The following is a 14,460-nucleotide window of genomic DNA, read 5'->3' as shown; positions in this document are numbered from 1 at the left end:
GATTGGTCGACCTAGTCAATATTTAAAGTCGATACATCATTTTTAAAACTATGCTTATAAATGATCTTTTTAAATTTCTCAATGTTTCCATTCATATTACCATTCATATGATTTTCCTCAGCACTACATGCTGCGTACATGACCTAAGTCATAACTGGTCCGGTCACTGGTTGGCAGCGTTAAGCGCAGTCTTAAAAAATGTCATCTTCAGCAGTCAGAGGCAGATTGTAGAGAGCTTTCAAAGAAAAGCTAAAAGTTTTCCAAGACCCAAATCATTAAAAGTTTGTGAATACGTAAAACTGGCGTAAACATAAAGGTGGTTTGTACACTGCAAAGCTTTGAGGGTATACCACAGCAACACCAGTGCGATGTTGCATGTCTGTATTGTTTCATTAAGCTTCTTAATCGTGGAGATCTAGCGGAAAAAGCTTCTCATATGAATGAGCCCTAACGCTAACCACTGTGTTTACATCGCTTAGAATGTGAAGTAAATTTTAAGGGAGTGTTAGAATCTGGGCTCATTCTGTCGTTACTGTACGTCGGACTTGATGAGACGTGCTCACCTCTAACTTTTATTTCTGCTGTAAGTTTAAGCACTTTGCTTTGTGTACAGAATGCCATAAACACATGCTGCACTTTGTTTAATATGGAGCACTTGAGAATGTGATAATATGGACATAAACCCTGTTTACATTTAGTTTTGTGCCATATTATTATGTCATATAGTTTGTTGTCTATAGATTAATCGATAGAAAAGTAGTCGTTAGTGGCAGCCCGTGTGTGTATGATACAATTTAATATGTAGATATGCATGTTTGTCATGACTGCTCATATTTATCTGCATGTCGCTTGAGGCCAGGTGGGTGGCATGGTGGCTTAGTGTGTAGCACTGTCACCTCACAGCAAGAAGGTCCTGGGTTCGATCCCCAGGTGGGGCGGTCCGGGTCCTTTCTGTGTGGAGTTTGCATGTTCTCCCCGTGTCTGGACTGTGGGAGGAAACCGGAGCTCCCGGAAGAAACCCACACAAAGACGTGCAAGTGAGGTGAATTGGAGATACTAAATTGTCCATGACTGTGTTTGATATTATGAACCTTGTATATTGAGCAACTACCGTTCCTGTCATGAATGTAACCAAAGTGTAAAACATGACGTTAAAATCCTAATAAACACACAAACTTGAGGCCAGGTTAAAACCATTCCTGCTGGTCTTAATTTAGCAATCCAAACCTGGACCACACTTTGCTGCACCATTTGAGCTTGACAAGTCAGACTTGCTGTAACTTACCATCTGTTTAGAGTTGACTGTACCTTGGATAGGTGGCTAGATATTTGTTTATTATTATTTTAGGGGTTGCTACTGCAGATCATTCTGGTCCACATTTTTTTCTGATGCAACCCTACTTTTGTTTTTTTTCCTTCTACTTGTGTTTTTTATCTGGGTGTGGGACCAGCAGTCAGAGTGCATTAGCACATTCACCTCCCAATGGCTAGGCTCTTCAGCCACAGTAACACCTCGCTTTCCCCAAGACAATTATTTACCTTCCAAAAATGTCCCTGTGTGCGTACTGGACACTCAATTTTCCCATTTGTGCAAGTTTGTAAAACCCTGCGCTGGTTTGGTGTTCTGTTCACCTCTGCCTCACACCTAGTATTTCCAGGAAAGGTTTCCAGGAAAGACCTAGAACATAGAAGAGACTTATTTTCTCAAAGTCTGAGTGGTGTCAGAGCCAGCACAGCTCTAATCAGGATGAAGTGGTTGTTGACAACGTCATTTTAAAAAAGCCTGCCAGCGTGTCTGGTTCATACTACAGAATAATTGGACCCATTCAGTCCTGATTTTTCTTTTCTGTTAATATAAAAGGGTCTGGGTTGCAGGGGGATTACATTAGGATTAACCTGCTCTGTGGAATGTGTGAATGTGTAATACCCGTTCTTGTTTACTCCAGTCTATTCCCAGAATGTGCCGATCCCATTTGCAGAACACTTATATAAAATTATAAAACGGATAGTTCCGGTCCTAAAATCTGATTGGCTGAGCCGCGTTCGAAGCCGTTGTAAAATCCCCGATAAACGCACACCTATGACCACCTCACATCATTCCATATTAATACGCCACTGAATAGAAAAAGTTAATGTTATTTTCGCCCTCATGTTGCCTAGCAACACTGTTAATCGAACTATTTTGCGTCGCGGAAGAACGCTTTATTGTAAGTTTATACACAATAAATACATTTATGAATTAAACATTGTTGTATTTATTATATTTTATGTTGACCGCCGTTTTATAAAAGCAATAAGCCACTCGAGACCGTGCATTACTGTTATGATTTTAGCACGGGGAAAGAAGTTTTAGGCACTCCGCTTCGCGTCATGCCAAAAACGTCATCCCCATGCTAAAATCACAGTAACGCACGGCCTCTCGTGGCTTATTGCTTTATTATAGCTCTATGAGCAGTGATTGGTAAAGACCTTCCAAGAGATTCCAAGGTTTAAGTCAGTCAGTACTCATGATTTGTGTATTTAATAAGGCTGGTTAGTGTTTTGTTCTAAGCAAATCGGGAAATGACCAAAACAGGAAAACAGGAAACTCTTCATATGGGAGGTATCTCATTTTCAGGAACATTTACTTGTTGGCACAGTGTATGCAATTCCTCAAACGAAAAATCAGAACGGTTAGCAAGACGTCATGACGTGTACCGCTTGGAAACAGCTCAGCAAGCTTCTTCCAGCTTACTTGCCTGCACACACTCGCATGTCGTCCCCTGTGGTGATGAAAGCAAGTCTGCCTGGCTCAGTGGAGCTGGAGAGCAGAACACTGTGTCCCAGCTGAAGACAATACAGAGCGCTGTCAAACGAGCCATAACTCAGAGCTGAGTCATACATACGCTCACGTCACCCTGGCACCGCTCTCCCCCTGCAGTTTTTCCATATACCCGTCAGTCTTCTCATCCTGTTCCTTCTGCTGATTGCAAAATCGCATTGCAAAACCTGATTGTAAGAACAGGAGGTAAACATGCAGCTTAGTAAGCAGCCGCCTTTGAAGTGTATCGATTTATTTTTTAATTTAACCAGGATCTGCTTTTGAAGACTGTAGGTTTAGGCAGCGAGTGAGGCTTTCTCAAAGGCTGCCTTGGTGATACAGTAGTTGAGGTGACGTCGAGCACTAATGTTGCACTTACACTTGCATGTTTAGTGGCTTTGAACAGACTCCCTGCAGATGTTTGGTCTTGGATCGTTTTCTATTTTGACTGCATTAAGAAAATGTTTGACAGTCTAAGCTCATGGACCATACATGGTAGCCTGGTCGTGATAACTAAGGCTGTTTAATTGTTATTACCTTTTTTTTATTAATGTGAACCCTATAGTATAATACAGTATACACCGATCAGCCATAACATTAAAACCACCTTTGTTTCTACACACATTGTCCATGTTATCAGCTTCACTTACCATATAGAAGCACTTTGTAGTTCTACAATTACTGACTGTAGTCCGTCTGTTTCTCTGCATGCTTTGTTAGCCCCCTTTCATGCTGTTCTTCAATGGTCAGGACCTCCACAGACACCGCAATGCTGATGGAGTTTTTAAACACCTCACTGTCACTGCTGGACTGAGAATAGTCCACCAACCAAAAATGTCCAGCCAGCAGTGCCCCGTTGGCAGCATCCTGTAACCACTGATGAAGGTCTAGAAGATGACCAACTCAAACAGCAGCAATAGATGAGCGATCGCCTCTGACTTTACTAATAGAGTGGACAGTGAGTGGACACAGTATTTAAAAACTCCAGCAGCGCTGCTGTGTCTGATCCACTCTTACCAGCACAACACACACTAACACACCACCACCATGTCATTGTCACTGCAGTGCTGAGAACGATCCACCACCTAAATAATACCTGCTCTGTGGGGGTCCTTACCATTGAAGAACAGGGTGAAAGCAGGCTAAAAAAAGTATGTAGAGAAACAGATGGACTACAGTCAGTAATTGTAGAACTACAAAGTGCTTCTATATGGTAAGTGGAGCTGGACAGTGAGTGTAGAAACAATGAGGTGGTTTTAATGTTATGGCTGATCAGTGTATGTTTAAATACAGAACTGTCTGTTCTGTACCTAATGTACTGTTATCCATTTCTGGTGAAGATTGCTCGTGAAAGTAAGAGGACTTCAGTGAAAGTAAGGCTGTGATGTTGTTGTTTCACCAGACGCTGATAGAAAATACATCATGGTAACTGTAAACAGAAGTAGCAACAGCAGAACGATTTTTTTTTTCTATTTATTTATGCAATTTCTTCCATTTTCTCCCGATTTAGCGTAGTCAATCTGTCTTCCGCTGCGGGAGATCCGCTGTTGCATTCGAGGAGGGTATGTTGCTGCTTACGCCTCCTCCGACACATGCACAGTCCTAGCAGACCCCTTCTTTACGCCCATGCACTCTGCACAGACGCCTCTATCCTCTAATCAGGGTCCTTGCACATCGTTTGAAGACCCCACCCACATAGTCCGGTCATCTCGCCCTAGCAGAAACGGTAGCCAATTAGTATCTGCTGCCGGCACTGCCAATTATGCCCGCTAGATATCGCCCAGCTGACCGGTGCCAACGGCGAGTTTCGAACCGAGGAGTTCAGAATCTCGGTGCTGGTGTGCTAGCAGAATATCCCGCTGCGCCTCCTGGGCGCTAATAGAACGATTTTTGTTTGCCCCGCTGCAGTTCCTGTGGCCTTTAATGTCCTGCTTAATGTCCCCCCAAGTTTGCTTTCAAGCGGAGTTAATAAAATTTAGCAGGGGTTAGTTAAACCGCTAAACAAGGTACCACAGGGTACCATGCAGTGGAAAAGATGCAACAGCCACCTTGTTTCTCACCTTTAGTGGAAAATAATAACAGCCAATCACCCATCATTGTTTTTAAGAATACTAGCTAGAAACCCATATGGACATGGAGAGAACGTGCAAAATAATTTCTTACAGGGGACAGTGATGAAGGGTGACGTGTTAAACCCAGGACCTCACGTTTCTAGTGCTGTGTGGCATATGGGATGTAGATATTCCCAATGTTTTTAATTCATAACCTGCTGTTGGTCAAAGTCATTTTTAACTGACAGCATTAACTGAACTTCTTTGTTGGATTTTTAGTCATTTGAAAAAAAAATGTAGCATCCTGAAGTTTACTTAACTGTATTCTACTCTTTGATACTATACTCCAGTATTGGTTAGTGTCAACCACTTTTCTTACTTTCACTTGCATTGCCTTATGAAATCAGTTCTATTTAAGAACATTGCATGCATGTCACTGAGACTTATAACATAGATCAAACACAACCTGGTGGTTCTAATGGATTGTCAAATACAGCTGTTGCCAATATGCTAGACTGCAAAGTGAGTGGTTATCTAGCTGTGTTTGTGCTCAGTAGTTTGTCCTCTAAAAAATGGCTGTTTGAGAAGTAAGTGAATCTCCATCGTGACAAACAGCTGCCTCCACCCATTCATGTCCTGCTGAGCCCACACACTTTCCTTTTCACTAGGGGTCCTCTGGGCTTCTTCAACAAAGAGACCACATGGTTAAGAGACACTTTTAAGTAAGTGCTGCTGCAAATGGCAGGCTTATGTGTGGAGTGGTTTCATGACTTAGTTTCTCGTGTGTCTCTACAGCTGAAATTTAAACAGAGACATTGGAATTGAAGGCTACATTGATTGGGTTGATTTGGACAGCAGAGATTACCTATTGTTCAAAACATAGTGTGCAGTCAAGGCTAAATAAACAGGCTTCCAAACCATCAGAAGCAAGAACTGTAATTTGTGTGTGTTTTTTCGGGCTACTTTGGTTTTCTCAACCTTCGAAAAAACGCATAAAGTAAACTGCACTAAGTGTGAGTGAGTAATGTGTTAGCACAGTTTACACTGGATCAGGTTAAAGTGGTTAAAGATGCTGCTGTTGCTTGTGTGCTGACAAGGTTACAGTTCAAACGCTTCACTACAGGCTGTTCAAAATACTAGTGGATGTTACTGGTGGTGTACTGATTGAATGAAATGTTTAGTGTACAGAGTGGTTTTGGACAAAGCTTAACTTTAGACTGTTCTTTATTGACCAACACAAAAGATGAGCTGCTTAAGACAAAAACCAACGTACAAGGCTTCTGTATTTATACACCGACTAGGCATAACATTATGAACACTGACAGGTGAAGTGAATAACACTGATGATCTCATCACGGCACCTGTTAGTGGGTGGGATATATTAAGCAGCAAGTGAACATTTTATCCTTAAGGTTGATGTGTTAGAAGCAAGAAAAATGGACAAGCGTAAGGATTTGAGCGAGTTTGACAAGAGCCAAATTGTGATGACTAGACGACTGGGTCAGAGCATCTCCAAAACTGCAGCTTTTGTGGGGTGTTCCCGGTCTGCAGTGGTCAGTATCTATCAGGAAGGAACAGTGGTAAACCAGCGACAGGGTCATTGGTGGCCAAGGGTCATCGATGCACGTGTGGTTCGAACCAACAGACGAGCTACTTTAACTCAAATTGCTGAAGACGTTAATGCTGGTTCTGTTAGAAAGGTGTCAGAATACACACTGCATCACAGTTTGTTGTGTATGGGTCAGCAAAAGGGGAACCAACACAATATTAGGTAGGTGGTCATAATGTTATGACTGATCGGTGTATGTTGTTATTAGATGCAATGCGAAACACTAGAACTTCCAACTTGCTGACATTTGCAGAAAGTGGACACAAGGTAAAATCGTGACCTTATGGCGACCCTTATAAGAGCTTTAACGATCTCGCAGTGCAGCACAAAGGAGATTATCAAATTGGATCTACAGTGGAGTGGAACCGGGCATGACCTTGTACCAGCACCGAATAAACCTGAATTTCTACCTAATAGAGAACTTAATGAGGGAAAATCCAAATGCTTGTTAAACAATCCTAACTTTAGCTTTCTGAGCTTGTGAGTCATTATCAGGGTGTGAAAGTGAGAGAGAATTGGGGAAGCTCTAAAAGAGGATGTGACCGAGGGAATCGTTTCTTGAGTAGAAGTTATGATGTGCTTCCTCAGAAGTGCATCTGAAATAAATGCTGTGTGTGAAATAAATGTTGGAAAGCCTGGAGCTTGTATTGCTCATCAGAACAGTGGCAGGCTCTTTAAACGAGAGGGTGGGTTGTAAACACGCAGTAGTAATGACTAAAAACTTTTATGTGGCTTAACCTTCCAAATTTGTTAGACTGCATTCACATAGAATGAGGCCGTGTCGCTTACCTTGCCACTGCGCACATTCACTGCTTTGTTTGGCTTTTACTGCTCGTCACTGTGCTTAATCTAAAAAGACCAGCAGCAAACCAGGTCAACATTCAAAGTGCCGCCAGTGAGACAAATGTGATGTACACCGATCACCACCTCCTTGTTTTTATAAACACTGTTCATTTTATCAGCTCCACTCACCATATAGAAGCACTTTGTAGTTTTACAATTACTGACTGTAGTCCAACTATTTCTTCATACTTTGTTAGCCCCCTTTCATGCTATTCTTCAATGATCAGGACTCTCCCAGTACCACTACAGAGCAGGTATTATTTAGGTGGTAGGTCATTCTCAGTTAGTGTGTGTTGTGCTGGTATGAGTGGATAAGACACAGCAATGCTGATGGAGTTTTTAAACACCTCACTGTCACTGCTGGACTGAGAATTGTCCACCAACCAAAAATATCCAGCCAACAGCACCCAGTGGGCAGCGTCCCATGACCACTGATGAAGGTCTAGAAGATGACCAACTCAAACAGCAGCAATAGATGAGCGATCGTCTCTGACTTTACATCTACAAGGTGGACCAACTAGGTAGGAGTGTCTAATAGAGTGGACAGTGAGTGGACACGGTATTTAAAAACTCCAGCAGCGCTGCTGTGTCTGATCCACTCATACCAGCACAACACACACTAACACACCACCACCATGTCAGTGTCACTGCAGTGCTGAGAATGATCCACCACCTAATTAATACCTGTTCTGTGGTGGTATATATTTAAAGTAATTTTCATGAAGATTATTATTCTTTTAAGTTTTATTTTTTTGCTGGGTTTTTGTCTTTTTACGTTTCCAATTGACAATCACTGCCAGTTTTCTTGTTTCAAACTAAAATACGTTTCATACAGAACAAACCGTCAATACTGTGGATTGTTTTCCAGCGTGGTGGCACAGCCAGCATTATGCGGTTTTTCCGTGTGCCTTCTCTCGAGCTGCCTTGCTCAGCTGTATGCTCCAAAGCGGCCGTCAGCCGAACGGGCTTTTCCGACACATGAACTGGTGTTTAAGCTTGTGTTCGTGTTCATTTGTTAAGATCGCCTCTTTAGCATGATGGATTAGTCATCATGGAGCTTGTGCGAGGCCACAGGTTGACTCACATGTTTGTCAAAGGAAAGACACTGTACATGCTGTAACAGCGAGTTCTGTTCTGTAAAGGTGGGCCAGTACGATTCTGCTGCCCTTAAAGTATGTCTGCCGCCCACGACAGCCCAAGTCACGATGATGCCGACAAAGACGCCACATGTGTTCGTACAGAAACCGTGACTTACGATTCAGTACGCTGTTAGTGAATTCTGATTTTCTTTGTGCTTTAAAGTGCTTACCCATGTACATGTACCTGATAAGCACAGTGTGTTCCCACCATAGAGCTCTAATAAGAATTGTGCAGTACTGTTCTGAGTAATGCCATCTTTGGTTTATCTTTTTAGTTAGATTTTAACAATGTAATTGTTATTTTTAGACTCCCCATGGTCTTTTTTTTTTTTTTTTGTCAGCTCCAGCCCACACTGTTGTTTGATTCAGAGAATTGCAGGCAGGAGTGAACCACCAGACAGACAATGAGTGTTGAGGGTAGTGTTCTGTTGTCCCACAATAATGCAGCACTCTACCTTCTACAGGCCTTCCAAAATGATCACTAAATTATCTAAATATCTAAACAAAATATACAATACGAACAGCTACAAGGAAATCTTTGCATCAGTCCCACCCAAACAACTGCTTAAATTCTCAGCAGCAGTAGGACCCCAACTTTTTAATGCCATCAGCAGGGCGGCACGGTGGCTAAGTGGTTAGCACTGTCGCCTCACAGCAAGAAGGTCCTGGGTTCGATCCCCAGGTGGGGCGGTCCAGGTCCTTTCTGTGTGGAGTTTGCATGTTCTCCCCGTGTCAGTGTGGGTTTCCTTCGGGTGCTTTGGTTTCCTCCCACAGTCACAGCGAGGTGGATTGGAGAGACTAAATTGTACAAGATATAACCTTGTGTTCGATATAACCTTGTGAAGTGATGAATCTTGTGGAATGAGTAACTACCGTTCCTGTCATGAATGTAACCAAAGTGTAAAACATGACGTTAAAATCCTAATAAACAAACATCAGCCCCACCCAAACAGCTGCTTAAATTCTTAGAAGCAGTAGGACTTAAAATGCCATCTAAAATGTGATCCCTATAAAGTCTTCTTGAATTCCTAAAAAGAAAGAAGTCGACCCCCACTTTGACCTTTTAAATATTTTATTATTGAGTCATGATGGTAGCTGACATGGCGTTAAGAAACAAACTGAAATACAAGGGTTCTTCAAAAAGTTTCCACACTTTTCTAGTCACCTTCCAATGCATTTTTCCCCAGTGTCATACAACTTTTTCAAGTCCATTAGCAAAAAATGTATTTGGTTAAGCACATAGCCACTGATGCACCACTGCTTTCACATCATCACCACATGAAAATCTTCTTCCCCTTAAAGCTTCTTTGAGTGGTCCAAAAGGGTGGAAATCAGATGGTGCTAAATCCGGACTATAAGCTCTCTCTGTCTCAGACACGACCAATTACTGCTCCTCCCGCCCTCAGCGTTTCCAACCAAAATATAAAAGTGAGAGAACTTTTTTTTGACAGTGGTGTATAAAGTATAAAATTACAAGTATCTTACCAGAAATTTACTTTGATTAAAAGTAAAAGTCACCTCTTAGAATATTACTTGATCTGATGTTTAATGTATTTAAGTATCAAAAGTAATTTTCTGATATTAAATGTATCTAAGTATTGAAAGTAGAAGTACAAGGAAATGCTGGTAATAAAAACACGGTCAGAATGAATGAATTTTGATTGTTCACTTTAACAATAGAGACTACTCTATACCTACAAAAAAATAATACATTTTCTTCCTTCCCTCTGAACATGTTCAGAGGAAAGGAAGAAAATGTTACTTGTACTTTTATACTTTATACACCACTGCTTTTTGAAGATTCCTCATAAAACCTAGACTGCTGAGTTTTGTGGTAAAATGTCTTGACACCATCACTGATTTTGTTTCAGCGGATGTCTGCCCTCATGGTTCACACTTTTTTTTTTTTTGCTGTTTGTGTTGTAGGACTCATCGGATCACGATCACTAACTTCTGCCTGGGCAAGCATTTAGTGAGTGAAGAGGACCTACTGAAGGACCAGAGAGGCAGTCCAGCTTACATTAGCCCAGACGTCTTGAGCGGTAAGCATGCAACTGTCTTTCAAAGGCTCAAAACCAATACTAAACTGACCTGCCCAAACTGCAGTAATCATGATAGCAGCCAAGAGCAACATAACAAAGGTTACATGGATTAAGATAAATCATAGCTTGAGTGAGTCACTGGTCTTGTGTGTAGTGTAATCAAAGAGCTTGCTCATGCTTTTGTGTAATCAAAGAGATACGTTAAGTGGTTTTATTTTGCCATGGAATTTTGGAAGAACAAGCTTTTTTATCTTACTGTAGGGCTGAATGATATGATCTTTACCATCAACATTTGTCTTCTGGCAAAGACCCTTTATACTGCAGTACAAGGAAATTATCAGAGCCAGGCAATGAGCTTTTATCAACTTATCAACCATATGACAGCTTGACAATTTCCTGTTTGTATGAGAGTTCGACGCAATCGAAAAGTTTGCAGTAAACAGGCACAGACATGCTAGATCTGACAAAAATAACCACTAACTGTTTCTGTTTACTAGCTACAGTAGTACCTTGTAACTCGGCGTCCCCTAAACATAAAATATATGTAAAACTCGACGCGTTTTGGGGAGAAATTTGTGCCCTTAAACTCGACATGTTCAGCCATTAAAAAAATAATTATTTATTTCATTACAAATTAACAATGAACAGCTGCTTTGGTCAGTGCTCGGCTTGAGTGGTGTGGTAACACGTCATCAGAGTGTGAATATGAGACGAAAAACATCAAATCCACTCTGTTTTTAGCTGTACTTGTACTCCTCACTGTATCACTTATAAACTTGTGATAAAGCGGGGGGTGCTGAGAAATTGTGAGAATCAGCTTTTCCGAGAGAGTCTAAAACGCTTATCGTAAAAAATAAAGAGCAGGTTTTATTGTATCTTTATATTAATTTTAACTTTTTCAATTGTATTTCAGTGTTTTATGTTATACTTGTTATTTTCAGTGTATAAGTGTAAAAATACCCCATTATTTTACATCAGCCCAAAAGATACCAATGAGGCATAACATTATGACCGCCTTGCTAATATTGTGTTGGTCCCCCTTCTGCTGCCAAAACAGCCCTGACCAGGCATGGAGTCTGACACCTTTCTATCAGAACCAGCTTTAACTTCTTCAGCAATCTGAGCTCCAGTAGCTCGTCTGTTGGATCGGACCACACGGGCCAGCCTTCGCTCCCCACGTGCATCACTGAGCCTTGGCCGCCCATGACCCTGTCGCCGGTTTATCACTGTTCCTTCCGTGGACCACTTTTGATAGACACTGACCACTGCAGACCGGATGCTCTGACCCAGTCGTCTAGCCATCACAGTTTGGCCCTGGTCAAACTTGCTCAAATCTTTACGCTTGCCCATTTTTCCTGCTTCTAACACATCAACTCTGAGGGTAAAATGTTCACTTGCTGCTTAATATATCCCACCCACTAACAGTGATGAACTGATCACCTGTCAGTGGTGATGATGTTATGCCTGGTCAGTGTAAATGCAGTTCCACTGGACCATGAACCGCATTAACAGGTTTCCCATACATCCTTATTGGAAAAAATAGCTTGAAACTCGACGTCTTTTAAACTCGACGCCAGTCCCAGAACCAATTAACATCGAGTTTCAAGGTACCATTGTATTTAGCTACTGAACTATTGATTAGATGGATGAGGGTTGAAGCCAGAGGGTTGAGGCCAGTGATAGCTCAGTGGTTAAGGTACTGGACTAGTAAACAGAAGGTTGCCGGTTCAAGCCCCACCACCACCAAGTTGCCACTGTTGGGTCCCTGAGCAAGGCCCTTAACCCTCAGTTGCTCATTGTGTAAGTCGCTTTGGATAAAAGCGTCTGCTAAATGCTGAAAATGTAATGTAAAATTGAAGCCCTGCCACCTCCAACCTGGTCCCTTGAATTGTGTCCTTGATCAGGTGTAAATGGCTTCTAGGTGCCTACAGTGTAAATATTCTTGAACGCTGCCTGGATATAATGTTTTGAAATGTGAGTGGATTTTGCCAATGCTGTGCACCCATAGCTGACGGTCAACAATAAGCCAGAAACGTTGCAGCTTAGTGTAGCGGTGTGAGTAAATTAGATGAGTAACGCAGCTTAGTGTTTGTTTGCTTTTCTCTGGTGACAGAAACAAAGAGGTTGTAGTTCAGCAGAACGTGACCTAAAGAACAATGAAGCTCTGCCTGAATGAGTCACCACAATGAGTCACCCTGAGGGGAAACTCCTCCTCCTTCCTCCTCCTCCTTCCTCCTCTCTTTCTCTACTTCTAGTTTCTTTTATTTTGACCCTTTTATTATTGCTCCCTTTCCTTTCCATTTCTTACGCATCTTTTATGTTTAGTTTCCTTTTGTGATTTTGCTCATAAAATGCACAGAACAAAAACTAAAACTGCCTTGTGCATGCAGCCATCAAATTAAGCAATAGAACACGAGAGGGAGTGTGTTATCTCGAATAACATCACGGCTGTGATTTGGTCGCAGGCACGAGCCGAAGGCTTTACAAAATCAAGAAAGAAAATAAATCAAAGAATTTAATATTGAATATGCTTTAATATTGACAATACCTTCCGCCAAAAAGTAGTTCCACAACGAATGAGTTGCTGCTATGCAACGGTAAAAATTCCCAATCCCTACCCTGCCTTAACACAGTAGGCTAAAAAAGGCATATAGTTTAACACTACAAAATAATGCTAGTTTGGAATAAAAATAATAAGCGAATATGAAAGGGAAAGGAGAAAAAGCTAAAAATAAAATTAACTAAGAATTAAAAGGTAGAATTTAGTGATTTATTAGAGTTATTGCGTTATTTGTATATGTTAATCTGCACACTTCCGTATCGATTTCTGGATGTGTATAAGTACAAATAGGCCTACAAAACAACCGTCAGCTTGTGTGCACGAAGCTTGTCGTTACTGGCAACGCGTCAGCGGAGTAATACAGTTGTGGTGTGAAAAGGCCGTGCTGTTATCACAAATATCAGCACGGTTAGAACGCTTCTCAACCAATCAGATTGTAAGGTCGGAACTAACTGTTGTATAAAACACAATAAAGCTCCAAGTCCCTGTGTGAAACATGGAGAAGGTGATAATACTGGAACGGTCATCTACAGTGACTCATGTTTTATCTTGCTGCTCTTGTTTAATTGGCCATTTATGGTCTTAAATAGTATATCATTAATTTACTGGCATATGACATCTCACTGAAGTGAACCAAGATTTCCATTGTTTTTACTGTCCAACTCTAGGTTGCAAATTAAAAGTTTAGAATTTAAGTTGCACTATTAAAAAAAAAAACTACAATATACACTGATCACCTCCTTGTTTCTACACTCACTGTCCATTTTTCAGCTCCACTTACCACATAGAAGCACTTTGTAGTTCTACAATTACTGACTGTAGTCCATCTGTTTCTCTGCATACTTTAGCCCCCTTTCACCCTGTTCTTCAATGCTCAGGTTCCCACAGGACCACCACAGAGTTGGTATTATTTAGGTGGTGGATCATTCTCAGCACTGCAGTGACACTGACATGGTGATGTACTGTAGTGTTAGTGTGTGTTGTGCTGGTATGAGTGGATCAGACACAGCAATGCTGATGGGGTTTTTAAACAACTGACTGTCACTGCTGGATTGAGAATAGTCCACCAACCAAAAATATCCAGCCAACAGCTTTACATCTACAAGGTGGAACAACTAGGTAGGAGTGTCTAATAGAGTGGGCAGGGAGTGGACACAGTATTTAAAACTCCAGCAGTGCTGCTGTGTCTGATCCACTCATACCAGCACAACACACACTAACACACCACCACCATGTCAGTGTCACTGCAGTGCTGAGAATGATCCACCACCTAAATAATACCTACTCTGTGGTGGTCCTGTGGGGGTCCTGACCATTGAAGAACAGGGTGAAAGCAGGCTAAAAAAGTATGTAGAGAAACAGATTGACTACAGTCAGTAATTGTAGAACAACAAAGTGCTTCTATATGGTAAGTGG

At 41.5% G+C, this 14,460-nt stretch overlaps 1 protein-coding gene across 1 annotated transcript in view; it reads left to right on the top strand.

Annotated features, from left to right (window-relative positions):
* Positions 1-14,460, top strand: part of stk40 (serine/threonine kinase 40) — a 36,305-nt gene that overhangs the window by 11,361 nt on the left and 10,484 nt on the right. The window contains exon 7 of the mRNA XM_062991389.1: positions 10,369-10,484. Within this exon, the coding sequence (XP_062847459.1) occupies positions 10,369-10,484 (116 nt within the window). The remainder of the gene's footprint in view (positions 1-10,368; positions 10,485-14,460) is intronic.

The sequence above is a fragment of the Trichomycterus rosablanca genome, chromosome 3 (assembly GCF_030014385.1).
Source record: "Trichomycterus rosablanca isolate fTriRos1 chromosome 3, fTriRos1.hap1, whole genome shotgun sequence".
Taxonomy (NCBI): Eukaryota; Metazoa; Chordata; class Actinopteri; order Siluriformes; family Trichomycteridae; genus Trichomycterus; species Trichomycterus rosablanca.
This window is presented reverse-complemented; position numbering and strand designations above follow the sequence as displayed.